The 27,992-nt window shown below is 37.1% G+C and overlaps 1 protein-coding gene across 1 annotated transcript in view; it reads right to left on the bottom strand.

The window, feature by feature from the left end:
* Positions 1 to 431: 431 nt before the first annotated feature.
* Positions 432 to 27,992, bottom strand: part of LOC120354587 — a 31,259-nt gene continuing 3,698 nt past the window's right edge. Inside the window, exon 3 of the mRNA XM_039441938.1 lies at positions 432 to 534. Within this exon, the coding sequence (XP_039297872.1) occupies positions 432 to 534 (103 nt within the window). The remainder of the gene's footprint in view (positions 535 to 27,992) is intronic.

The following is a 27,992-nucleotide window of genomic DNA, read 5'->3' as shown; positions in this document are numbered from 1 at the left end:
ACAAAGACAAGGAAACGGTTTATAAACTTCTATGAACTCACTCAAAAACTCTTTTTCATTTGCCATGAGAACTTATTTATTAATTATTATGAAACACCAATATTATAGACACTATTAATTATGATACACTTGAGAACTAGTAATAATAGACTAATATTTAGCATGAAAATTATAATCAGTAATAATAAATAAAAATCACGAGACAGTCAATAAGTCAAACTAGAGGTTAATTTGAGGTTAGGATTTGCGTGCGCATGCGCAAAAATGTAGTTTTGGTGCGACAGATTGTGCAAACAGTTTGAACAGTGTTTAAATGCTCATTCCAATACTCTAACCGCAAGCCAATTTTCTGTCAGAACAGAATTTGCTCAAGCCAGATTTTTTGGCTTGCACAAGCCTCAAGCCAACGTTCACACGCACAAATGCAGGCCTCAAGATGCTGCCAGCACATTGTTTTGCTGGGGGGAAAGAGTGGTGTGAACTGGTTTGTTGGAGAGGGAAGTGTAGAATGCCAATGACTTCCCACTATGTGCCCTACAACAGCAATAATCCAGCTCAGACAGGAATCGTCATTTGCTTATACAATCGCTTTCTACCGGTATACGTTGATACTGCAGATTAGGCGAAACAATAACCGGTAAGATTGTTCTCTCTGATTCCTTCTACTTTGTGGTATGGCATAGGTAGGCGTTTTTATATTCGCCATGGTCTACATGGTCTACATGGATCTGAACATCATTGGAAAGAACATTATTGCTGATAAGATTCTTAATAGTTTTTGAAGTGTCGGGGTTTGGGTACAACAACGACAGAACTCTTTGGAAGGTTGTGGTTTTTTAGGACTCTAGATTTAGTGAAAGATATTGCTTATAAAATACCAATTAGAATGAGTCAGTCACACACTGATAGAAGGTCTCAGTTAGTCAATACTTCTCATAATCGTGGTGTTGGCCTCAGTAATTTAGTTATTATTCCTTGTCAAAATTCGACGAAAAGAAAGATGAATCCAAAGTATAGGAGGAGATGTTCTGTAGATTGTAGATTTTCTGTATAATTATAGATAATTAATTCTGATTGTAGATTTTGTTCTGTAGATTTTCATATAATTATATTGAGTGAAACTTGGGTGGTTGAGAATGACAACTTTAATTTTAATTTGAATGGATACACAGTAATTAATAAGCCAGGTAAAATAAATAAATGTGATGGAATCTCTGTTTTTCACAAAAGTGATTTGATAGTGAATGAGTTGAATTATGAGATAACAGAATCAAACTCGATTGTTTTGGACGTTCAGGTGCCCAAGGTAAAGGAAAAGATAACCCTTATCGCAATCTATAGATCACCTTCAACAAATACAGATATATTTCTCAATGGTCTAAATGATTGCTTGCATTCTATTAGAAACCGACCCAACATAATTTTTGCAGGTGACTTAAATATTAATTTAAATAAAAATAATTTAGTTGCAAACGAATATTTCGAAATTTTATCTCTTAATGGTTTGAAATCCTTCATAAATAAACCTACTAGAATTCAAAACGGATCAGAATCATGTATAGATCACATATTTTTCAAAAATTCTAACTTTAATTCCAATAATGTAATGAGTTCAATAATAAAAACAAATATTACCGATCACTTTTGTGTCAGCATCCACATAGATTTAAACACAGACCTTACTAGTACTGTAAAACCTAATCATTCATTTTCAAAAATAGACTATAATAAATTGCTATTATCAATAGAAACTGAAAAGTGGGATGACTTATTAGAAGCTAATTTCCACGTTAACGAACTAATGAACATTTTTACAAATAAAATATCTGATCACATTGAACGTGCTACTGTCAGAGTAAATATCCCTCATAGATTCCAACCTCTTAAACCTTGGATCACACGTGGTCTTATAAACTCAATTAGAAATCGTGACAGGATGTTTAAAACACTAACCAAACAACCTTTCAATACAATATTGAAGTAAGAATATATAGCTTATAGAAATTTTCTCAATAAACTACTAAAACAAATTGAATGTGATAACTATAAAAGCAAAATTAATCAAAATAAAAATAATACTAAAAAAATTTGGGAAACTCTGAATGAAATGTTAGGGAAAAAAAGAAGTACTAAATCTCCAAAACTTGATGCCGATGTACTTAATCAACATTTTGCACAGGTCGGAAAAATATATGCTGAAAATTTGAAAAAAAATAATCCCATCTCAACTGCAGGTAACAAATTCAAAGATTCATTTTTGCAGAATTCCCATGAATCGTTTTTCCTAACACCCACAAATGAAGAGGAAGTCTCCACCACTTTGAAATCTTTGAAAACTAACGCAGCTCCAGGTGTGGACAGAATTAATAATAAATGCTTGATAATTATTTGGCCATTTATTGTCAGACCTTTGACAATAATAATAAATCGTTGTTTTTTGGAGGGTCATTTTCCAGATAGTTTGAAATTAGCAAATATTGTATCCTTACATAAATCGGGTGACCCTTCAAATCCATCAAATTACCGTCCTATCAGTATGTTGAGCAGTTTTTCTAAAATATTTGAAAGATTAATTAAAACCCGTCTAGTTACCTATTTACAAAAACATAATATCATTCATAAACATCAATTTGGTTTTCAATCAAATAAAAGTACAATAGATGCAATTTCTCTCCTAACCCAGAATAAATTTAATAATAATATGAAAACCATAGCCATATTTTTAGACCTTGCCAAAGCTTTTGACACTGTCCCTCATTCTAAACTTCTAACAAAAATAGAAAACCTAGGCATTCGTAGAGTACCCCTCAAACTTTTACCAGCTATCTAAACAATAGACATCAATTCCTCAAAATTGACAACAAAACTAGTTGCAAAGAACTCTCTGAATACGGCCTACCGCAGGGTACAGTACTATCACCAATTCTTTTTCTTGTATACATCAACGATCTTATCAAACTAGAAATAGAGAATTGTGTGACAATCTCCTTTGCGGATGACACGTCATTGTTATTCACTGGAACTACATGGGAGGAGGCCAAGGATAAATCAGAAACTGGTCTTAAAATTATAAAATCCTTGCTTGATAATCATATCTTAACCTTGAATATAAATAAAAGTAACTCTATGACATTCTCACCAACTGCTGCTGGTCAGCCACATGCTCTTGACAACATCATTATACATGACCAACATCAACAACATCCAGACACTAAATGTTCTTGCTCCAAGTTGAAAAAACAGAAACATGTTAAATATCTTGGCATAATTGTTGACCAACATTTATGATGGGATGTTCACATAAACACCACTTGTAATAAACTTAAACATTGGATAAGTAAATTTCGCAATATCAGCCAAGTTAGTGACAAAGAGGTTTCAAAGCTTATATATTTTGCTTATATACAATCTTACCTGGGATATGGGATAAGAATATGGGGTGGATCTTATTCTAATCATATAGATACAATTTTTGTTATTCAAAAAACCCTAATCAAAGCCATACTAGGAAAACCTAGACGCTATCCAAGTGAAAATCTTTTTCTTGAATTCAAGGTTCTAACAGTAAGACAGCTATATATCAAACTTCTCATAACTTATATAAATAAACATAAAGATCTATTCAATTTGTGTGAATCTACTTATAATCTTCGTCCCTCATCCATAACTTTTCAGGTTGCTGACACTAATTTGTCCATTTGCAGAAAACAACTTTCATACATTGCATCTAAACTCATTAATAAAATCCCTCATCATTTCATCACCAATAAATTGAGTAAAAAGCTGGTAAGAGATATAAATGAATGGTTATCTTCGAATGACATTAGTTTTTAAATATCTGCTACTAAAACTAAGCCAATTTTATCCATTTTTTTCTCTTGAGAAATAGATTAATTTAATTCTATTAGGTATCCCTCTTCTTTCTTTCCTGTCCTTTCTGTTCTCTCTTTTCCTTCTTCCTTTTCCTCTCTTTTTTCTTTTTAAGTTAAGTATTTTTTTTGCTCTAAGTTTAAGAAGTTTAATATTGTTCTATCAGTTATTATTTTTCTATTTTTCCTTTCACTGTAATTAGTTTAATATTTTTTATTAATTAGTTTATCTTTTATCCTGAAATTTAAAATATCTAGATTTTTAACACTTGGCCCCTGCACACAGGTTCTTTAACCTTACGGGGACCTTCCTTATATTCATTGTATAATTTAATTTTATACTGTAATTCATCATTCTAATATAATTCTATTTCTATGTTTCTGATTTTCTGTTGATGTTATTATTATTGAGGATAGATAAACGATTTTTTTTTTTTTAAGATGAATCTCGCATTTATCACTGTGATGATGCTTCAGTAGGCTCTCTAAAGTCATGTTCCGAAGTAATTCACCAAATTGTAGATTGTATTGCTAACAAGATAAATTTTGTTAATGATTTAATTGAGGATGAAAACCCAGATGTATTGGCAATAACAGAGCATGGTCTTAGAAAGTATGAAATCGATTGTATTGTTTTGAATAATATGTTTCTTTCAACTAATTACTGTAGAGATCACATGATTAAAGGTGGTGTGGCCATTTATGTGACTGAACAGGTCAATCTGGTCAATGATCGTTCGAGAGCTTTGGATGTGGAGCAATTCTGTAGTGAGGGAAATATTGAAGCATGTGGGATAAGGTTCAGGTTGAGAAACAGGATTTTTGTTATTGTAGGAGTTTACTGTTCGCCAAATGTTGATGCTAATTTATTTTTTGAAAATTTCAAGTCTATGATGGATGAGTTGGGAAAGTCAACAATCACTGCAGCGGTAAATTTTTTTGAGTCAATTGTGAAAGGGATTGATGCTGGTGATTATGTAACTGCGCTCCTATAGGACTTGTTAAGAGCCTTTAATAGTGTCAATATCGATATTCTTTCATGCAAGTTATCAAAGCTCGGAATCAGAGGAGTGGCGAATGGATTGATAGCATCATACATGAGCAACAGGTTCCAGTACACATGTATGGGTTAGTAAACTCAGCCAAGTTACCATTGACACGAGGCGTACCACAAGGCTCCATTTTAGGCCCATTACTCTCCATATTATATATAAATGATATTCAATTCAATGTTCTTGTCACTGATAAAATTACTCTCTATGCCAATGATTGTACCTTGCTATTTAAGAGATTAGATCTCATAGACTTGGAGAACAACATGACAAATAAGGAGAATAACATGGAAATAACATGGCAAATGGGGTTGTGCAGTTCTTTAATGATTCAGACCTCACTATAAATTCAAACAAAAGTCATGTCATCAGCTTTGATTATAAGTATCATCCTTTTCACCCCACCATAAAACTTGGTGAAACGAACATTGAAAGTTGTACTGTTGTGAACATGTTAGGTTTGTCGATGGATTCCAGGCTTAATAAGGGGGATCATGTGAACTAGATATCATTGAAATTGAGTAGGAAACTTTTTGCATTTAGAAATATTGTTAAATGGGTGCCTAAAACAACAGCAAAAAGTGTCTACTATGCACTGATTGAATCCCACATTGCTTATGGCATTGAATTATGGGTGGGTACCTCGAAGCAAAACATTCAAAGAATTTTTGTTTTGCAAAGGTCCACAATAAGATACCTGGAGGGGCTCAAATTTCCACAGACATGTCGGGAGTCTTTCAGTAGCCTAAGTATTTCAACTGTTCCATCATTGTACATTTTCAAATCGATATTACATGATTGTGAAGGATAGGCTGAATTCATTCCAAGTTAACTTGGATATTCATAGCTATAACACTAGAGGGAGGAATAACATTTCAGTTGAGAGACAAAGGCTGAGTGTATTTGAGAAAACACCTACTTATAGGGGACAAAATTTTTTTGCAGATTGATATTTAATGTTATTCTGTTATTTATCTGTGACGTTTTTCAACTGTATTACATTGTCTTTGTTATACTTTTGTTGAAAATAAAATATTATTATTATTATTCTTCCTCTCCTCCCCCACCCAAGAGGAGGTCTCTAAGCTATTTTGGGAATTCCCCTTTCACTCTCTCTTTCTCTAATTATGACTATGCCAATGGACCTATGTGACAATAAATGACCAACAGTTGGAGTGTGTGTGTGTGTGTGTGTGTGTGTGTGTGTGTGTGTGTGTGTGTGTGTGTGTGTGTGTGTGTGTGTGGTGTGTGTGTGTGTGTGTGTGTGTGTGTGTGTGTTTGTGTTTGTGTGTGTGTTTGTGTGTGTGTGTGTGTGTGTGTGTTGTGTGTGTGTGTGTGTGTTTGTGTGTGTGTGTGTGTGTGTGTGTGTGTGTGTGTGTGTGTGTGTGTGTGTGTGTGTGTTGGAACAAGGTATAATACGGGGAGACAATCAAGTATACACAGCACATTAAGGGGAGGTGTGTACACTAAGGGGAGACCCCGTAGTGTCACTGCTCAATTTTAGTAAAAATCACTTCTACATGCTTAAAATCATGTAAAAACGTAATAAAAAAAAATCTCCCCATTTCGTTAGTACTCCACCTAATTGGGATACACTCCAGTTTCCAAAATTGCCACCACGTTGTGCTACGATCGCTAATACACACTTACACAAAACTCATTTACGGATTGAGCATACAATGCGGGGTACTTGCATATCCCTGCATATCTCCATTGTCTCCTTCACTGTTCGAAGTAACTGGTTTGCTATGGGGCTTGCCGTGATTTTATGAATCAGCAACTCATCTCCTTTTTCGTTCAGACTCATTGAGTCACAGCTTAGCGAATTCATAGTTTATTTTTCTGTTCATTCACTTGAGACATGAGAAGGGAGCGAGGAAACATGCTGCCAGAATGTATTGTGGTACTGATTTTTTAGTTATTTGGTACAAATAGTCTGAAAATGATTCTTCACAAAAAAATACCCTCTGCTAACCTTACAGTGTTAAAAATACCTGATTTTTTCGCCATATAACTCAAAAACCTTTCATAGTGAAAAAATCCAGAACTGTTTCCAAGAGAATAAAATCCTCTACAATTCAACGCCAATTAGGTTCATCACAATCAATGGTGACTTGGTAACACAATTTCCCGAGAATTTTCCGCATTGAATTTGGGTTATTGCTAGAATGATGCGAATGGGAGGCTTGTTAAGATTCAAGAATAGCACGTCAGTAAGTTTATATTCTTGAACAGGCTTCACTGAGAATTCACTTACTGTTTTAGAGAAGCGGATGCCTCAAACTTTGCTAACCTAACATTGTATCTCAAGATCAGGATAGCCTATGATAAAATGAAATTTGTCTCTTAGTTTCTCTCCATATTGACATTTTCTTCTGTGTCTGTCAATCCTTGCAAAAACTCTCTTGTAAACCTTGGATTGAATATTTTACTTGTGTACGGCATGCTCACTTTTTGTGAAAAACGTTGTTCCGGAGAAAAGATTTAGTAATCATACCCTGTTAAAAAAAAAAAAAAAAAATAGTAGTCACAACACCTTTTCCAATTTTATTTGAGAAAGTAAAAAGTTAATTTGAGAAAGTATCAATTGTATTTGAGAATAGTCACTTGTAATTGAGAGAATGTCAGATGTAGCCTAAATGAGAATAGTCAATTGTATTTAGGAAGTCATCACACATGTAATTGAGAGTAGTGAATTGTATTTGAGAAATCGTCAAATGTAAATGAGAAGATATCATATCATGAGCAGACATTTGAAAATGAGAAAATTTTCCAATTGACATGTCGTGACTCTTCTGTAGCCTACAGTACAGGTTTGATTTGAGCAGAAAAGGATACTGTACTACGTACACAGTATTCCATAGGCTTTGTATGTGTGAAATTATTATTTTCAATTGTGAAATATTATTTCCCCAGTACTGTTCACGAATGATTAATGAGAATCATTTCTATGTATGTATTGGCAACACGACTTTTGTCTCCAAACATTTGAACTTGATGAAGATCAAATTCTCTATGTTCACGGCGCAATTGAACTTTATCATCAATCAATTGAATCTCTTGATCAAGCAATTCGGTAACTCTCCAATGGATTTTGGGGCTCAAAAATATTTTTTATTTAAAAACTAAACGTTTCATTTGAATATAAAATATATTATCATATTATTTTTTATGAGTACAGTTATGGAAAATAAAAGTATTGGTTTTTTAAAATCATTCCCCAATTACAACTGACAACTTTTCGATTTCAAATCGTATGTTCTCAAATTAGGAGTTGATAGTGAGCTGTTGAACGGAGCGGTCGCAGAATTGTTTTGCTCTCTTATCTCAAGTTTCCGGACGGGTCGTGCTTAATCGGTTCATTTAGTGCATGTTTAACCTAAAACGTTCTTTCGTAATAAATTGAATTATCAATTTGTTATTTATTTGTGAAATTGTTTTCAAGTGAATCGAAATATTCAAAGTTTAAATTAATAAAAACAGTATCCACCAGACGGTAGTGCTAAAAAGAGACCTAGAGCTAAAAGTTCTTTCGTAATAAATTGAATTATCAATTTGTTTTTTATTTGTGAAATTGTTCTCAAGTGAATCGAAATATTCGAAGCTGAATGAATAAGAACAGTATCTAACAATACTTTTCACCGGACGATAGTGACTTTATTGAATCACTATTTGACCGTTTTGAAAAGCGGTTTAGTAAGGCTATGGATGAAAAACTCGCGCTGCTAGCTTCAAAGGTGGATTTAAATGGTCTAATTGAAAAAGTGAATAAACTCTCTGTCGAGAATTAACAGTTAAGAAATCAAATTGTTGCTCAAAAAATTCAGAATAATCTCATAATCAGGAAGATGGAAAATTTTGAAAATAGATCGAGAAGGAACAATATAATTTTTCGCGGGCTGAAATATGAATGTGCAACAGTGGATTACGTGAGAACTGTCAAAGGCTTTTGTGTGAGTCATTTGGGGGCACGAGCAGGTACCTGGGTTAATCGAGCACATGCATTGGGCAAGAAAATAGATAACGGGCCAATCATTGCGCATTTTCCGGACGATCAGGACATCCATTTCATCACGAGAAACAGTAGGAAGCTGAAGGGTACACAGTTTGTGATTCATAAAGACTTTGCTTTCGACACAAGAAAACGACGATCAAAGCTTTTCCGGGTGCTTGGCGAGTTGAAGAAACAAGTTCCGGGAGTGAGAGGAGAGTATCGGTTGAAGTGGATCGTTTAATCGTGAATAGTCGGGTTTTCACGCTGGATGAGGAGAATGGACTGGTCTCGGAGGGAGAGGATGGGCTGCAGAAGATCGGGAGCATGTTCGATGAGAGTGTGATGCGGGCCGTGAGCGGGAGCATGTGTGATGAGGAGGAGTGAGGCGGCGAGGACGAAGACCGCAACCGCTGAGATAACGCCGTCAGTCCGTGTGAGAAGGGACAGTTGAGTATAGTAGCGTACAATGTGGCTGGATTAAGTGGTAAGATTGTTCAAGTATATAATTTTATTTGTAATTATGATGTTTTTGTACTATTGGAGACGTTTGTTGAAAGAGGAAAGCAATTGTATTTTGAAAACTGTTTTCCAGATTACAATTTATACTGGGAATTCGCAGTTGGAGAATTAAACTGAGGTAGAGCAAAGGGAGGAAAGTTAATAGAAATTAGTAAAAGAATAGAGAGTTTTTGTAAGGTAATCGATGCGCTTGAGAGGAAAGTTATTCACATGAATGCAGGACAACGGGATGAATATTATATAGTTCGAATTTACCTGAGTGGTGGAGGAGACATGGAATGGGAGAGAGAATTCAATACATTATGGAAGTTTATGATAGTGCAAGAGCATAATAGAAATAATATGATTTTAATTGGAGATTTTAACGGTAGAATAGGAAATGGACAGGACATGTCGGAATTAACAGATGTAATAGAATTGGGAAATGCACTGAGTAATAAGCAAGAGTCAAAGGATGAGGTGATTAATATGAAAGGTAAGAAAATATTGGAGTTCTGTGAGGTTTTTAATTTCATCATTATGAATAGAAGGATAAGTGGAGATAGGTGGGGAGACTTTACTTTTATAGGCAGAGGGGCTTCCGTAATAGATCTATGTTGCATGGCTGTCGAATTAGCGCAAATAGTTGGAAAATTTTCTATTGTGCCAGAATTTTTATCTGATCATTTCCCAATTGAAGCTACGCTAATCACGGTTGATACTCTAGAAAGAGACAGCACAATTTTACCACTATTACCGAAGTTGAAATGGAAGGAAGCGAGGAAGAATGAATATATATCTAAACTCACCAATGCTTGTAGAGAAATAAATGGTCTTCCCGAGAGTAGTGAAGAGACTTATGAAGTATTAAATAATCTTGTATATAGAGCTGCAAATTATGTGCCCCAACCTGATAGAAAGAGAGAAGGATGGAGAGAAAAGTGGTTCGACAAAGAGTGTGCGGTTATGAGAAAGCGAGTGTTCAGCCTATTGAATGTGTTTAGAAAATCAAATTCGGAGCAGGTGAGAGAAAATTATATGAAAGAGTAAAAGGCAAGCGTATTACAGCGATATAAAAGAACAATTCAGAAGAGTCAAGGATTCCAGTGATTTGTGGGCTCTGATAAAGAAATTCAAGTGTAGAGAGTTCAAGATTTCGGGAACTGTGAGTGCTGAGGATTGGGTTGAACACTTCAGACGAGTGTTTGGATCAGTTTGCGGGGTAGTCACATATTATGCGGCGAGGAATGTTGAAGATCAAACTCTTGACAAAGACATAGATATGAATGAATTGGAAAGTGCCTTCAAGACAATGCGCAACAATAAGGCTCCAGGTGATAACAGAGTTCCTGCTGAGTCTTACAAGAATGCGTCAAAAAATTACAAAGAGATTATTTTGACTTTTTCCAATGCCATCGTCAGAGGTGGACAGATACCAACAGGGTTTCCACGTTCAATTATATTTCCATTGCATAAAAAAGGTGATACTAATGAAGTGAATAATTATAGAGCCATATCTTTTATAAATGCTGTCGCTAAAGTATTTTCATTTATTTTACTGAGAAGGTTGCAGTTGTGGGAGGAAAGAGAAAAGATTATTAAAGAGAATCAGTGTGGCTTTCGGAGAGGTTATTCGGCTACTGATAATATTTTTGTTCTATTCAATATAGTAATGAAAACGTTGAATAGACCTACAAAGAAGTTGTACTGTTTCTTTTTGGGCTACGATAGTGTGAACAGAGAGGCTTTATTTTTTAAACTGAGTGAATTTGGAGTGTCGACTAAATTTATTGCGATGTTGAGGAGTCTATATAGAAATACGAAGTCAAAATTAAAATGAATGATGTTTCACTTTATATTCATACTTTATCAACATGATATTAATCAGTAACTATCTATAATATATATTTTCATGTATTTTTTGCAGTCATCCATTCTTATAAATAGGCTACATTATTTTTAATTTTTATGTGAACATAGGTGTAGACTACTTTCTAGGATCATGTAAATGTTAGGGTCAAGCTACTGAGAAGTCATGGTGGGGGGAGTGAACAAGGCCGTCGTGTTTTTCTTAGGCTAGTTTCACACGGCAGAATCCCGTATCCTGAAGATCATATTTCAGATCATTTCATATTTCGCAGCTCGAAGGCTTTCACAAGGGGATCTCAAATTTCAGACGCGTTTGCTCAGAGTATGACTCATTACTTTTCTCAAAGTATTCGGATTTGGATTCAGCGACCCCAAATTTTTTAAAGCGTAAGTCCCATTTTCGAAAATACCCAAAAACAAGGGAGTTACAGCAGTTTTTAATATAGCTTTTACATTATCATAAAGTTATGTTTAGTAAAAATGTACCTACTAAGATAATAATACTTCTGCCTCACAGGTAAAGGTTTTTAGAAGCTTTTAAACACTCTTGAAAAGTTCAAACATGAACATTTTAAAACATTAGGGGCCGGTTTCCGAGCTCGGGATTTAGCTGAGTCCAAGACTTTAAACAGCTGGAGTCAGAAATTTGGTTTTCCAAGACGGGGCGTAGTCGCAGTCATTGTCATAGTCACGTTTGAATTAAATCTCGAAAAACTAGAAAATTGAACACAAAATAAAATAAAGAGAAAATAGTGTAAAGTTTCAGCTATTTTGAATTATTCAGGAATGTCTAATTCCGTCAAGGAAAAACGTTTCCAATTATAGAAATGAGAAAATAAAAACTAAGACTTCTATTATAAAAGCTGACCTTTTGGAAAGCCAATTTTCTGACTATTGCTGTTTAGAGTCTGGGACTTAGCTAAATCCTGAGCTCGGAAACCGGCCCTAAAAGTTCTAGTTTAAAAAAAAAATTCCAGCTTTGAAAGTTTCAAACTTCAAAAGGTTGAATCCAAATATGGAATCAGAAATCATCACCCATTATCACTCAATAAAATACGAGAAAAAGTAACCTTGTACAGTTAACTTCACTGAATTATTTACGTTGTCGGGATTTCAATTTTGTCATACAACAATCTAATTCATTAGGTTGAAATCGTTGAATATTACCATGGATTTCCTGTTGAATCATTGACTTAAAATCTTTGCAACAATCAATAAAATCTATTACACAGTATAAATATGCAGTCAGTGAATATAGAATGTAACATTCTATACTCACTGCATACAGTAGGCTATAAACATTGTGCTGATCTGAACAGTGAGTATAGAATGTAATTACATTATATTACTCTAACAGCTAACTGGATCTGAATTGATCTATTGTAATAATGGACATAATGAAATAATGTCTTACTATTCCAAGTAAAACGAAACTAATGTTTGTGTTTGTATGAGAGCTGCTGAGTGGATACTGCATACTGAGAAATTCATAAATGATCCAGACCAGCCTGGCGACTTCGATGCTATCAACACCGGAATCTCCTTTTATTTCTATCAATGAATGAATCTGAATTAAAACCATGTATTGTATCAACTATCCTATTATCGTATTGTAATTCGTGAAGCCTGTTTAGTAAAAGCCAGTTACATACACATCGATTTTTTACCGTCCTTATAAAATTCTATTAGATCAAACAGATGATGTTTGACAAGTTGCACTTATTCGAATTCATAAGGATGGCAAAAAACAATCGTACAAAAATCAACGTGCATGTAACTGGCTTTCGAAGACCCATACGATATTGTATTCTATGATCAAATAGAATAGTAAATATCGAAATAAGTGTTGCAGCCAGAACTTGTGTTAAGAACCGGTTTTGTCCCCGCTTTGTAAGTTAAACTAAACACACAATTCCTCCTCGGAATGTGGGTTTGAAGTGTACACACCATTTCTCCCCGCTTTGTGCAGTGGAAGTGTACACACATTTCTCCTCGGTTTGTTCAGTGAAAGTGTACACACATTTCTCCCCTTTTTGTAGGTTTAATGCGTAATTTTTTTTTCAAGTTAACAGGAAAAAAAAGTTACAACTGTATTGAACACATATTAATATACTTTCTAAAAAAAAAATTAAGTCTCCAACATGTGTGTAAATGTGTGTAAATCAGCCTCCCCGCAATGTATGTTCATTTCTCACCTCCCCGTTTGTTACCTTGTTCAAGTATGTGTGTGTGTGTGTGTGTGTGTGTGTGTGTGTGTGTGTGTTGTGTGTGTGTGTGTGTGTGTGTGTGTGTGTGTGTGTGTGTGTGTGTGTGTGTGTGTGTGTGTGTGTGTGTGTGTGTGTGTATGTGTGTGTGTGTGTGTGTGAATGTAGAATTTGGAAATTGGCTTTTTGATGGTCTTTTTCTTACAATCAATTAAATATAGTTGTAATTAACTTATTCACTTCAAGATTTATAATAATACGTAGGACTGGAATGTATAGCAAACACTCTAGTTGTCGTTTTTGTATTTTGTATACATTAGGATCTCTTTTTTTGTTCACTACAGTGATGAAGTATCACTACTGTTATTCAGTATTCTTATATACATTTTTTTCCAAGTTAATATATTTCCTCCTCTTTTCAATTATTTTAAATTTGCTATTATTTCAAATAAATATATATTTCTTGTTTTTTCATATTGTTTGGAATATTTTTTTTTTCACTATCATATTATTTGTATTTTTTTGTATTGTTATCCTGTAATAGAGAGTTAAGAGGGCCGACTGCGCTCTAACTTCGCTCTCTAGGAAAATAAAGGCAGTCATTCAATTCAATTCAATTCAATACAGAACCCTGAGGAACTCCTCTGTTCACTCCACACCACCGTGAAGAGGCATCCCCAACTCTCACACACTGACACTTACCCCGAAGATAGGACCTCACCCATGCCACAGTGGAGTTGAAAAAACCTAAGTTTCTGAGTTTGTGGAGTGGGATGGAAAATACTGTTGAATGCCTTGCTGAAGTCTATTAGGAATAGAGCTGTTAGCTCTCTATTATCCATGACCCTATGGATGTCGTCAGTGACTCTCAGGAGTGCAGAGGTAGTGCTATGACTGCTGTGGAACCCCGATTGAAAGTCACCAATCAATCCAGAGCCATGGACAAATGTGCTCAATTGGGAGTGAACAATGATTTTAGAACATTGGACAAGACGAACAATAAGCTAATAGGCCTGTAATCAGATGGAGAGAGAGGGTTAGGGATCTTGTTCAAGGGAATTACTAAGGTTGACTTCCAGTCATTAGGAAAAACCGACGTTAGAAGTGAAGTATTGATTAAATGAGTGTGGAAAGAAAGGATGAGAGGGAGGATAATTTTGAAAAATTTGATTGGGATACCATCTGCACCAACAGCATTACTCTTTACTCTATGAACAGCCAAGAAGACCTCTTGCTCCATGACATTGAAGAAGTAGAAATCCTCATTGGAATGACAATCAGGCAGAGAGTCAGAGTGAGCACGAGCTTGGTCCAAACTTACAGGGATGCCAGTGAAGAAATCATTGAGATCATCCAGCGAGTGAGCAACAGTCAGTACCTGCCTCTTCTTGCCAATCTCCCTCAGAGCACGCCACAGAGATGGAGTTGATGATCGCTTTGAGGAGATCCAAGTTCAAGTAAAATGTAGCTTTAGAAATTCTTATTGTTTGCTTGCAAGAGTTTCTCAAACGCTTATAATGATTGAAATCATTGGGGCTTTTTGATGCTCTTGCTTTTTTGCACCAATGATCTCGATCCCTCATCAGCTGGTGTATCTCATCAGTGAGCCATGGAGCAGGATCCCTGGTTATTCTGCATTTTTTCAAAGGAACATGTTTTTCAAAAAGAGAGATTATATTGTGATTCAAAATGTTCAACATAACATTAACATTGTTAGTACGGAATATGTGTAGCCAGTCTAGGTTAATTGCATCATTGAACAAGTTGTGGTAGTTAATATTCTTATGATCTCTATAAGTGACTATTTCAGGTTTAAGCTTAGGCCTCTTGATATTATGAACAAGGAATATCATTTCATGTGCAGAAAGGCCTGGAAAAGGGATCTGCCCATGGCATACAGCTGCTCTTTTATCAGCAACTGCAATAAGTTCAAGCAATGTGTTAGAAGTGGATGTATGGTGCATAGCTTGGAGAGGCAGCAAGGTCATAACATTTGCAAGAAACATAGTGGTCAGTTGTATTTTGTCATGAGTATCAGGTCCAAGTAAGTTAGTATTGAAGTCACCCATGATAGCCACATGTTCATAGGGCACCATCAGCTCAAGTAGTGCTTCCTCAAACTCTGACATATACCCAATATGAGGCGGCCTGTAGCAAATTGCTATTAAAATTTTAACTCCATTGAACTTAACCTCAATAAACATGTATTCAGGTCTTGCTGCACAGGAGGTATCAGAGGAAAACTTATGAACAGGCAGCAGAGAATGCTTGACAAATGCGGCAACCCCTTCCCCATTCTTGTGTAACTGGTCATTTCAAATGAGCACATAATCCTAGAGTGCAACAAGTCTACTAGGGATTGTCGTTTTTATCTAGGTTTTGGATATAAGAATAATGTCACAATCTTTGCCCTTGAAAGTGTGCCCAAATTCATCTATATGGCAGAGAAGGGATTGTGCATTTAAGACCATCAGGAAAAAGAGAGACAGCCCGCTTGAGGGAATAGCCGACACTCAACGCAGCTGCGCCATCATCCTGCTGTAAGGACAGGGTGGTTGTGACAAAGCAGGAAGGCAGAAGGGAGGGGTGAAACGGCGAAACAACGAGAAGTCACAAAAAAGACACTTACCTCATTCATACTGACACACACACACAAAGAAAGAAATATAGAAATCATAAGAGGTAGAAGAAAATGGAAAAAAATCAAGTGAAGAAGTCAAGCACTATGAAACAATAAGATAATGCTATATCAGATGTCCTAGGCGGTTTGGCTCCATTGATATAAGCATACTAATATAGTTAATCAAATACAAGTACTACAGGAATAGCGAATATTGAAGAGAAAAAAGAAGCAGGAGGCTGATAACTCAATCAAAAATACTGTAATTGGCTGGAGAATTAGAGAATATATATATATATATATATATATATATATATATATATATATATATATATATATATATATATATAATTATACACATACATATCATATAAGGCAATGAACTGCATGCTGATAAATATAGCTATGAGCGGTAACTTATTTCCATTGTGACACAGAAAAATGAGAAGATCGCCCTAAAAAACATACATAAACATATACCAATATAATATGATAATAATAATAAAAAAATAAATAGTCAAAAATGATCATTCTAATAGAAAAGTGAATAATGTTATCATGTACTTTTGACAAAGAGGTAAACCCTACCAATTGGGAAGAATTAGAACAGAGAACGGAGGCAACAGATAAGTGAGGCAAAGTCATGATAACGGGATGAGAAAGACAACTAGATCACAATCACGTGAACACGAGTAGCCTAATATAGAGAGTTCAGACCGGTTTTTTTGCGCAATCCCCGAGAAATAAGGAAAAATTTTTGCGCAAATCCCCCTCCCCCTCCCCCTCCCCCTCCCCCTCCCCCTCCCCCTCCCCCTCCCCCTCCCCCTCCCCCTCCCCCTCCCCCTCCCCCTCCCCCTCCCCCTCCCCCTCCCCCTCCCCCTCCCCCTCCCCCTCCCCCTCCCCCTCCCCCTCCCCCTCCCCCTCCCCCTCCCCCTCCCCCTCCCCCTCCCCCTCCCCCTCCCCCTCCCCCTCCCCCTCCCCCTCCCCCTCCCCCTCCCCCTCCCCCTCCCCCTCCCCCTCCCCCTCCCCCTCCCCCTCCCCCTCCCCCTCCCCCTCCCCCTCCCCCTCCCCCTCCCCCTCCCCCTCCCCCTCCCCCTCCCCCTCCCCCTCCCCCTCCCCCTCCCCCTCCCCCTCCCCCTCCCCCTCCCCCTCCCCCTCCCCCTCCCCCTCCCCCTCCCCCTCCCCCTCCCCCTCCCCCTCCCCCTCCCCCTCCCCCTCCCCCTCCCCCTCCCCCTCCCCCTCCCCCTCCCCCTCCCCCTCCCCCTCCCCCTCCCCCTCCCCCTCCCCCTCCCCCTCCCCCTCCCCCTCCCCCTCCCCCTCCCCCTCCCCCTCCCCCTCCCCCTCCCCCTCCCCCTCCCCCTCCCCCTCCCCCTCCCCCTCCCCCTCCCCCTCCCCCTCCCCCTCCCCCTCCCCCTCCCCCTCCCCCTCCCCCTCCCCCTCCCCCTCCCCCTCCCCCTCCCCCTCCCCCTCCCCCTCCCCCTCCCCCTCCCCCTCCCCCTCCCCCTCCCCCTCCCCCTCCCCCTCCCCCTCCCCCTCCCCCTCCCCCTCCCCCTCCCCCTCCCCCTCCCCCTCCCCCTCCCCCTCCCCCTCCCCCTCCCCCTCCCCCTCCCCCTCCCCCTCCCCCTCCCCCTCCCCCTCCCCCTCCCCCTCCCCCTCCCCCTCCCCCTCCCCCTCCCCCTCCCCCTCCCCCTCCCCCTCCCCCTCCCCCTCCCCCTCCCCCTCCCCCTCCCCCTCCCCCTCCCCCTCCCCCTCCCCCTCCCCCTCCCCCTCCCCCTCCCCCTCCCCCTCCCCCTCCCCCTCCCCCTCCCCCTCCCCCTCCCCCTCCCCCTCCCCCTCCCCCTCCCCCTCCCCCTCCCCCTCCCCCTCCCCCTCCCCCTCCCCCTCCCCCTCCCCCTCCCCCTCCCCCTCCCCCTCCCCCTCCCCCTCCCCCTCCCCCTCCCCCTCCCCCTCCCCCTCCCCCTCCCCCTCCCCCTCCCCCTCCCCCTCCCCCTCCCCCTCCCCCTCCCCCCTCCAAATTTAATATTTTTTGCAATAGAATCAAATTCATTGAATGAAATTGACATCAAGAGGCGAGATAATTTTTTGAATTTAGCAAAGCTAAAACACTGCATGACCTCGATTATGTTATGAACAATAAAATTGATAAGGAAGGAATGTGCACTTAGCTGTAACAGAGTTGGCTCTGAGGGGGCGTATCTCTTGATAAGGTCAAGCTGTAACAGTTGTGTCTGAGGGGGGCGTTTCTCGCGTCCTCACTCAATCAAGTCTACACTGATACTAAACCAAAATGTTCGAGGAAATATCTGAATTAAAAAATTTCACTACAACAATACATCATAACTTCATCTTCAATTTTAATCAATTTATCTACAGACAAATTGTATGGACGGTAATAGCACAAATAGTCTCTTATATCGTTCAAATTAACTGTGCTTAGAAAAATAGCCTTTAATTGTTTCGCCAAACTATAATTTTCACTAGATGATTTCTGAATTGCACTTTCACACTCATCATACCAGTCTATGCAGTTTTTTAACCTCACTTCCAATTCGTTGTCAGCAGCTAACCACTTCGCCGGATCCATCGTTGTCGAGTAGTAAAACTATGTGTAGGCTGGCACTATTATAGAATAATTAAACGGTCTTTCTTCATTAATAATTGTAGACAGACAACACGTGCGAGCTTTATGCAGTCTCAGTGCATGCAAGCAATAAACACACTGTAATTCCTTTCCGTTGTAGAAGAATCCATATCGTGCAAAGTTTCTTTTCTGAGCATTCGTATACATAGGCGCCAATTTCATACTTTTCATACGTGTATTCTCGCACAAGAAATTATTTGTTTGATACATATTTTTAAACAGCAGAGAATTATAATGTTGTGCACTGTACAACGCACACCTTCCATCGGGTCTATACTTATGTATCTTACATGCATCATAACACCACGAAGTGGTGAAAAAGCTGAAATCGGGCTTGAGAAAGTCCTCCGGTATGCATTGTACGTTAGAATGCAATCTTCTCAAAAACTTTGCTTTCTCAGTTCCTTTTGTAAAAATTTTTTCATAACCTGCGAGGTATTCACGGATAATTGTCTCATTCCATTCCAAATCTCCATCGCTCCATTTTATTTTATGATAGTTACGTTCCAGCCATGTTACGTCGTTAAACAATTTTGTAGTCAATTCCATCTTTGGAAATGGTGATTTGAAATGAAATACAACATAATTATTGCTCTCATCGACAATAGCAAGTTCCTTTACAATAATTTGATTACAAGTTTGTTTAAACCAGTGAAGATCAACCGTAGCAATTTTCGTAGGTGTCTGCTTTTGCACTCCTTTCTGTTCCTCTTCACGTTTCTGTTCCTCCACCTCTGGCGCCCCCTCCTCCTCCTCCTCTCCCGACTTCTGGATTGGTGTACTGCTTCTCCTTGGTTCATAATAGAAATTTGTTGATTCAATATCGTAAAGTAGCGACGACTGAGCTTTGTCCAAAATATCAGAATCAAGATCACACTGGATAGAGCGAGTTTGTGGCTTGTCCACCAAAATATCAGAACACAAAGAATAGGACATGATTCCTGTTCAAAGGTAAAACTGATAATGGCTTACATTTGGTGCAGTACACACCTTATATAACCTGCAGTGATGCACTCTATCAACAAATTACTGAACTTCTTTCACCATGCTCGTGAGTGGCGTGTACTCCATCACACGATCGCTAATTAAAACGCAATACGCGGAAGTATTTGCAGGTACTGCACTATTAAATTCCATTTCAATACGAACATCTGTCGATGATTTCAAATGACTTGGTTGGTGTGAACAATCTACAACAATCAGCGGTGTTGATTCACAAAACGTTTTAAAATCGATTTCTGTTCCGAGTTCGCTATTGATTGAATGATTATAATACGAGGGTGCGAAATCCAGGAACATCCGGTATAAAACTTCCTTCTTACCTAGCAGATTTTCGTATGGATAATACTCACTATTCAAATATACTTTAACATTGTAAATATTACAGCTGTCAAAATTAGATATTGATTTTTTAATTTTATTCTTTCGATCAGTTTGAAATGCAATTATAATATATTTTGGAGTATCAAAATTCGATGTTGTGCGTACTGACCAAGAATGAACAAGTGAATTTTGCAAATTTGGTAATTCACAAATTTCCCAATGGCGGAAACTTAATTTCAGTGGAGTGTCGGCATCGAGCAGTCTCAAAAATTTCAATCGCACATGATCTTCTAAAGTAATGTAGGGCATCCGCCATTGGAGCTTAGTAATTTTTACACTAACCTCTGTACCGGTTGCAGACTCGACGCAATTGAGGTCTGAGGGCGACCTCAATAATACAAGCTCTTGTTTCAAGTTTAAAATTATTCTTTGAAAATCTTCAAAAAATGGAAGGATTAATTTCAACGGCACACAGAAAGTGAATTTATTATCTGTTAGCTCATATCCTGCTCTATCAAAACCAGCTAAATGATATGTGTTTTTATCAGATGCGTTCTTCACAAGAATAGCTTTAATTGTAGAAGTTAAACCAATTAATCTTGATTTGGAAATTTGTTGACCTGCTAATTCGTATCGTATTTCATCAAAAAGGTTGCCCACTATGTTACTGCTTAATTTATAGTCTGCCGCAATGGGCGCACCAGCCGGTTGAGTTGCCTCTCCTGCTACTGTAATCGCAGGCGCTGCTGGTTTTGTACAGCTCACCGTTCCCTCAATTAATATAAATGATTTGCAAGGTAAAGTATAAACATCCAATGAATTTATTCCAATTCGAGCTTCATCAGAGTTTTTTATTTCTTGTCCTGAATAAACTGTATGTGTATGAAACTGGAATTTGGTTATGTCATTATAAAACTGAAGCTCTGTCTCCACATCCAGAATATCACTAATTGATGCGCCTGACATGTCGCCAATTAACTATAAAACCTAATCTTTCCAAAGTTCTCGCACTTTTAGCTGATAACGCCCTATTGCTTTTACTAGATGTTGACGCTATCGCGACCTTTTCTCTAATGACTTGATTATGCGTACACGTACTACGCGTACGCGGGTTGAAAATAAGATATCCCATTACTTTTGTTTTTCACGTATGTGTAGTCTAATTGTAATTGTATCTCCGCGGAAATCAATAAACGATCCGTTCTGGTCTGTTACCTTTACATTAATAGTTTGAATTCGACGTGTATTCAAAGGTACATAAATAATTGGAGAGGGTACTTCATTTATTAAATAACCGCTAGGAACCTTTGGCAAAAATTCGTAGATTATATGTTTTTCTTTTCCGTTAAAGTAACTGCCACATGCTAAATTACATTCAACAAGAATACCATCAATGCTCGATATGTTAACCAGATGTTTGGAATAATGCCATTTATTTGCTTGTAAAACTACATTATCAAAACCTAGTATCTTAGCAATCGAATCAGAACGTGTTAAATCAATAGGCTTATCAGAATAAATTTCAATCTTCATAGTATTTGCATTTGCACGTATAATAAGTCTATTCTTCTTCTCATCATAGTTCAATTTATGCTTTATAGACTTTATAATATCCTCAAGCTCATATGCACCGGTATCCAACAAGATTAACTTATCACCATATTTGAAGCTAGAATTTGTTCCTTTGTTTACATTTGCTATACTATTGTAACTACAAAAATTAATCAGACCAATTTCCCATTCACTATTTTTGTCCAATTCTATAATTTCTTGTAAATGTTCGTAAAGGTTACTTGACTTTGATCTTAACGTTATAACGACCATCTTGTGTGTTCAACACAAACACTTAATTACAACTGATTTGCAAGAAACAATAACGTGAGATGGCCACAAATATCACTATCTAATGGTTGCAAGTGATCCAAATTATAAAATATATTTACTCCATTTTCTTTTTTCCAATATTTGTCCAATTCGTATGGAGGTTGTAAATTTCCAATTGGATCAAAATACCATACATTACTTCCTACCTTCTTATATGCAATCCAGTGTGTCCCCGGTTGGCTGTGCTTGTCCAAATTCACGATCGCATTTTCGTTTTTTAGAATTTTTTTGGGTAATGCATCTAGCATATATATTCCTCTTAAACGAATTTGTAATAAGCTAGCCCAATCCATTAAATCATAGTTACTCAATTCTCCTTCAATATTCATGGTTTTTTCTTGCTCTTCTTTGACCTCTTCTTTGTTCTACGTTTCTTAACTTGAGGGAATAAACTCACACCATATGATGATGATGGTGGGGGTGGGGGTGGAATTAAAAGTCGCCCACCACTAAGCGGGGGGTACGGCTTCAAATAATACCCTTTACCTGCTATATGTTGTTTCAACTGAGCTATAGCCTTGCGTCTAATATCATTACTATAACTTCTCCTCTCATTCTTCTTCTTCTTCTTCTTCTTTCTCAAAGAACCACCAAAGTAATTTTTAGCTTTCATTACATTCGTAACAAGGTAACTGAGACCTCTCTCGGCTAGGGGAGTTTTCGGATTTTTAAAAATTTCCCACGCTGCGTTCGCTAGAATTCTGTCAGCTTTGGCTCGATTAGAATTATCACTATTTAGTGAATATGCTATATCGTGGGCCTTACAAGCCTGGTCAAGTTTGTTTATTCCAGGATCTCCACGTGCTAATCGCTTTTCAAGTTTCGTTCCTGGTCCGCAATACTGGTACCCAGGTGCTATTGGGATTTCAAAGGGTGTTACATCGATCAATTTATTTAAAATAGTTGAAGTAATACCTGTAGCAGTCCCTGCCGCCCCCTTAAGTACTTTCGCCGCCGAGCTTAAGAAGCCTCTCCCCCGTTTTCTTCCACTTTGCTTTCTCTTACATACCACCATTGTCATTACCTTTCAACTCAATGGTTGAACATTAACTAAAGTTAATTAATTAATCATTACACTATCTAAAAGAAAAATGGAAATTTTCTATTAATTTGGAATAATACTTTGAATTCATCTATTTGAAATGCATTTCAAAAACAGATGGCCCCATGCGTTATCTCTTATTCTCGCTACTGCTTTTTCCTCTATTACGAAAGAGAAATCCAAAGTTCCTTTTTAATCCTGCCTTCCTATACTGCCAGTTGAAGTGAATCCATTCTGCTCCTCGGGACGGGCTTGTGAAGGTCGGGAGGGCGTTGCCCGGCCTTGAGTGAGTGAGCGACCGAGTGATGGGTATGCACCCAATTCGGACCTCCTCGCCAGCTCTGCTTTCCCTCGCCAGCTATGCTTACAATGCTTACCGCTCGTTATAGATTTTCTTTTGGGGCTAATACAAACCCAGCATATTGACCAAGACCCATTTTCGATGTAATCAAATCTCCCACCTGTTCCTCAGTCAAATTATGTTGTTTAGCTTCTATCCAATTCATATTAAAACTAACTTTTGCGTAATTCCTTACAATATCGTAGGCCATTTTGTGAATGAATAATTTTAAATAATCTATAAAAGCGGGTGAACATTGCAGTCTCATCACAGTATCTTTTTCAGAATTTGTAATCAAGGTTGTTAGTTCATCATTAACCTTTTTAACAGCAAGATCCAATTCATCTTTCTTAATAAAATCTTTTAAATCAGTTTTTTGTGCATATTGCTCAGTAATTTGTTTAATCAGACCATTAACAGCATCCTTTGTAACGAATTGTTTAATCCCATCAAAAATAGTAGCTTTTATTGCGTCTGCCATTCCAGATAATCTTTTTTCAAATTCTTCCTTAGTTATATTTTTACTAGTCAATTTCTCCAAAACAGTATCTAAATATTTATTATCAATTACTGACGGTTGTGTTTCATTCACTTTAGTAAAAATTTCTGTACTAAGCTGTTTCAGTTTAGTGTTAAGATAGTTTCTGTCCAAGATCTCTAAATTTTTAATTTTATCAGAAATGGCTTTCAATTTTTCGTCCAAATAAGATTTATCAACCTTATTTTTGTCAATACTAACCAACTGGGTTGAAAAGGTATCTGATAAATTTTTCACTTCTCCTAATGCACTCTGTAGAGTTTGTGTTCTCTCTATGATAACTTTATCAATATTTGCACTAAAAGTCTGTAATGAACTTTTAACAGCTTCACTGATTCCCTGCTGATTTATTGAATCAATTATAGTCTGTGTTATGACATCAATATTACAGGAAACCTCAGCAGTTGAAGCGGTAGCAGTAGGTGTTTCAATCCGTCCGAATCGATGCAAGGTCATCGTGACACTAAATAATTAGTTTTGCTTCTCTGAGCTCTTCTAGTATAGATGAAATCTCAACATCATGAGCAGAATTCCCAGAAGCTTTTGAGGAATAGAGTAAATTTAATCTTTCCACTAGTTCATCAAAACTATCAAAGTATTGGTAATTTCTTTCATGAGAAATATTTTTTGCAAAATTCAACAAACCTTGTCCCTTCTTTTTAACAAGTTTTTTACTGGGAAATAATTTCTGAATCAATTGCGATTTAATTCCATGATTACGTTTAACATAGCCTCTTCGATCTAAATGTACGCCAGTAAGTAATAAGATACGTTTGTACTTGTCAAGGTCATCATTATTATAAAGATTTCTGTTTGGTCTCGCTTTGAATAATAATTCGAGTAATCCGCGAGTTAATTGAATTCTTTCTTTATCAACATCTATATATCCATTATCAAATATTACCTGTATATCACCGATATAATACTTTTCACTTTGATCTTTGTATGAAACTCCATAAGTAATTGAATTATTCAACTTTTCCTTATGAAACACTGTTAGGTATTTGCTCAACAAATCATTGATTCTGCTAGCACCAACATCATCATCATCATCACCATCCTCCTCTCCTCTTCCTCATCTTCATACTCATCATCATCATCATCTTCATTATCAATTTCCATACTCTCTTGTTCCTCTTTTACTTCTTCCTTTTTTACATCATGATTAGAATGTAATGTAGATTTGGTTTTTCCCAATTCAATTATAGGTTCAATTAATGGCGAAAGAGATTTCCTATTGAATTCATCCGTTCGTTTTTCAAAATTAATAAGGCTTTTATGCTTGTCACTAATCACCTTTCGTAATGTCTTAATCGTTTCTATTAAATTCTCCTTCCTGTTATTTACTAAGCTATTTCCTCTCCTCTTCCTCCCCCTCCTCCTCCTACTCTTATGTGTTTTAGACAACATGACTGTACAAAGAATTAATCTCTACTGAGGGGAAAGTATCGTGTCCAGTGAATCCCGATATTTTCCTTCCTTTATAGTACATTCTTTTAAAATTGTAAGAAAGTTATGCGGTTTACGATTCCAAACTGTATGACAAAGTTTACTGAAATCTTTATAAGACATATCTCCTCCAACATGATCTCTGTGAATTAATTTGAGACTCAATAAATCCATCTTAAAAATTATTATCATATTTGCGTTATCTCTAGTGAAATGTTTCTGTGTGGCACCATAACTCTGAATTAAATATGCAGTATCAATATTACGATGACGACCCATTGTAAAATATTCTCTAATCTGTGGCACATTACTCAGTTGCAAGTCATCAAAAATTACCAAGCTATATTCAGGGATTCGGTTTGGATGGGGAATTTGACTCACATCATCTTTCATGTGAAATCCGATATTTTTCAAACCTGCAAATACCTGTTTTAAAAAGACATATTTTGGTTGATATAAACTTTTACTAAATAAGTAAATGTGCTTAAATTTTAAACCATTTTCAGCAAATACTAAATTAAATAAGAGATTTGTTTTTCCTCCAGCACTAGGAGAAATTATTAACATTCGCGCATTGTGAGGTAGCAGATTCCCATTTTTACAAAATGTAGGCTTTTCTTTATTTGTAATTAAGGTATCAAAGTTAACAATTGGTAATTGGCTCATGATTACAAACGTACAGAGCGTGATCTGATAAGCCACTGAATAGTTAGAACAATGACCGAGGTCATGATGATGTATAGAGAGGCGTTTCCCAGAGATTGGAATGTAGAGCAACCACCTCCTCTCCACATCATCAGACAGATTATGGATTCTTATATTACGAAATGAGAACCAATTTTTTATGAGGAGCTAATATATTTTCAACAAATGTACATCATGATATTTACAATAGATTATTTACAATTGATTACAAAACTATTTTTCATCTAATAATTGATCTTTACTAATATAGCTAGGTTTAGAAAATCCAATCCATTTCACTAACAATCCTTTTTTATCACGTTTTAATATTTTTTCAATCAAATACACTTGTCTCTCCGTTTCGTTTAATTGCGTTTTTTTAATTTCTTCTGCATAAAACCGCCCACTAATTACTTCACCGTTTAGATCTCTCAGTGAGTAGGTTATAGGTTTGGAAGGAAATATAGAATGAATCACAAAATACTCTGCGCTCCAGTTTATGTTATAAGATTTATCGAAAAATAATCGTTTCTTCGAGATTCGCACGATATCGCCTAGCTTAAATTTTGGTTTTGAATTTTTCAATTTATATCGTCTATTGAATGCAGAATTCAATGACGATAAAACATGTGTACGATCTTTTTTCCCCACATCTTTAGGTTTCATTCTAATTGAACTGTGCACTGTAGCATTATAATTTTTAACTAAACTGTCTAGATTGGTTAACCAGTTTTTTGTTCCATGCTCAGTTAAATATCTATAAATTTTTGCTTTAAGTGTTCTAATCAGCCGTTCAACTATGGATGCTTTCTTATCGGTAAAAACATGGTAATGTTTAATACTATATTTATCTAATAATGCTTTAACTTTTGAATTGAAGAATTCTGTTCCCTGATCTGTTTGGAACAGCTTAATGCCCTTATTTTTAGAAATAATTGGTTGGAGAGCGTTAAATACAGATTGACTTGTCTTGTCTTTTAATGGTACACAATATGCAAATTTTGTAAAACAATTAATAACAACTAAGATATATTTATAACCCTTATTAAAACGTGATAAACTTATCATTTCAATAAGGTCTGCTTGAAGGAGATCTTTTTCACTTTTCAGTTCATACTTGCGAGTGGGATAGTTCACACGCGGCACGCTATGAAGCTCTAAAGCTAGCTTAGATCTAATAATATTCATGATATTTACAACAGACAAATCAAATTAGTGGTGTTGGATGATTGTCACAGCACATACTGATCAATCAGTTGAAGTGTTGAGACTATAATGACCGAAAGGGAGAGTATTCAGACCATCTTCTGCAATGTATCTTTTATCGTCATAAGGACTCAAACAAATTTTTGCACATTCGACCTGAAACATACTATGGTTATAGGATCTTAACATACTAAATTTTTCTACATGTACACTACGTTCAAACAATGATTTCTTATACAAATTAAAATTAAGTTTTCTACATTTAACCGATGACTTTACTCCTTTTGCTACGCATTTATTTACAACCTCGTCATCATTCTCATTACAAACTAAAAAGCTGTAAAGTTTCGATCTAAGACCTATAAATTTAGAGATCGGCCTTGAGCCCGTTTCATCCTTAAACTTACCTACAACTTTATTTCTTTCCATGGAAAAGCAAGGGTGGGCAGGTGGATAGTTAGAAGTATCGAAAAGGGTCAAATTATCTTTGATCAACTGATACACATCTTCGACTTTTAGGTTTAGAAGAAAACTGTCGGTGTCGGTCATACAGAGTTCTACGCGGTTCCAGGGTACGATTTTTTGTAATTTGCAATAAAAGAATTCGTACATATGGAATTTACTCAACTCCAGTACACTGAAGCCGGAATAGACAGGTTTGTTCATTTTAAGTTCCAATTTACGAGAGAAAACCGCGATCACGTCCGGACTAATTATTTGCCAGCGTTTGCATAACGGATTTGAAATGTACTTGTCTAATCGTTTTTCGTCTGTAATAA

The sequence above is a fragment of the Nilaparvata lugens genome, chromosome X, assembly GCF_014356525.2.
Source record: "Nilaparvata lugens isolate BPH chromosome X, ASM1435652v1, whole genome shotgun sequence".
Taxonomy (NCBI): Eukaryota; Metazoa; Arthropoda; class Insecta; order Hemiptera; family Delphacidae; genus Nilaparvata; species Nilaparvata lugens.
Note: the sequence above shows the minus strand (reverse complement) of the source record. Positions and strands in the feature narration are given on the sequence as shown.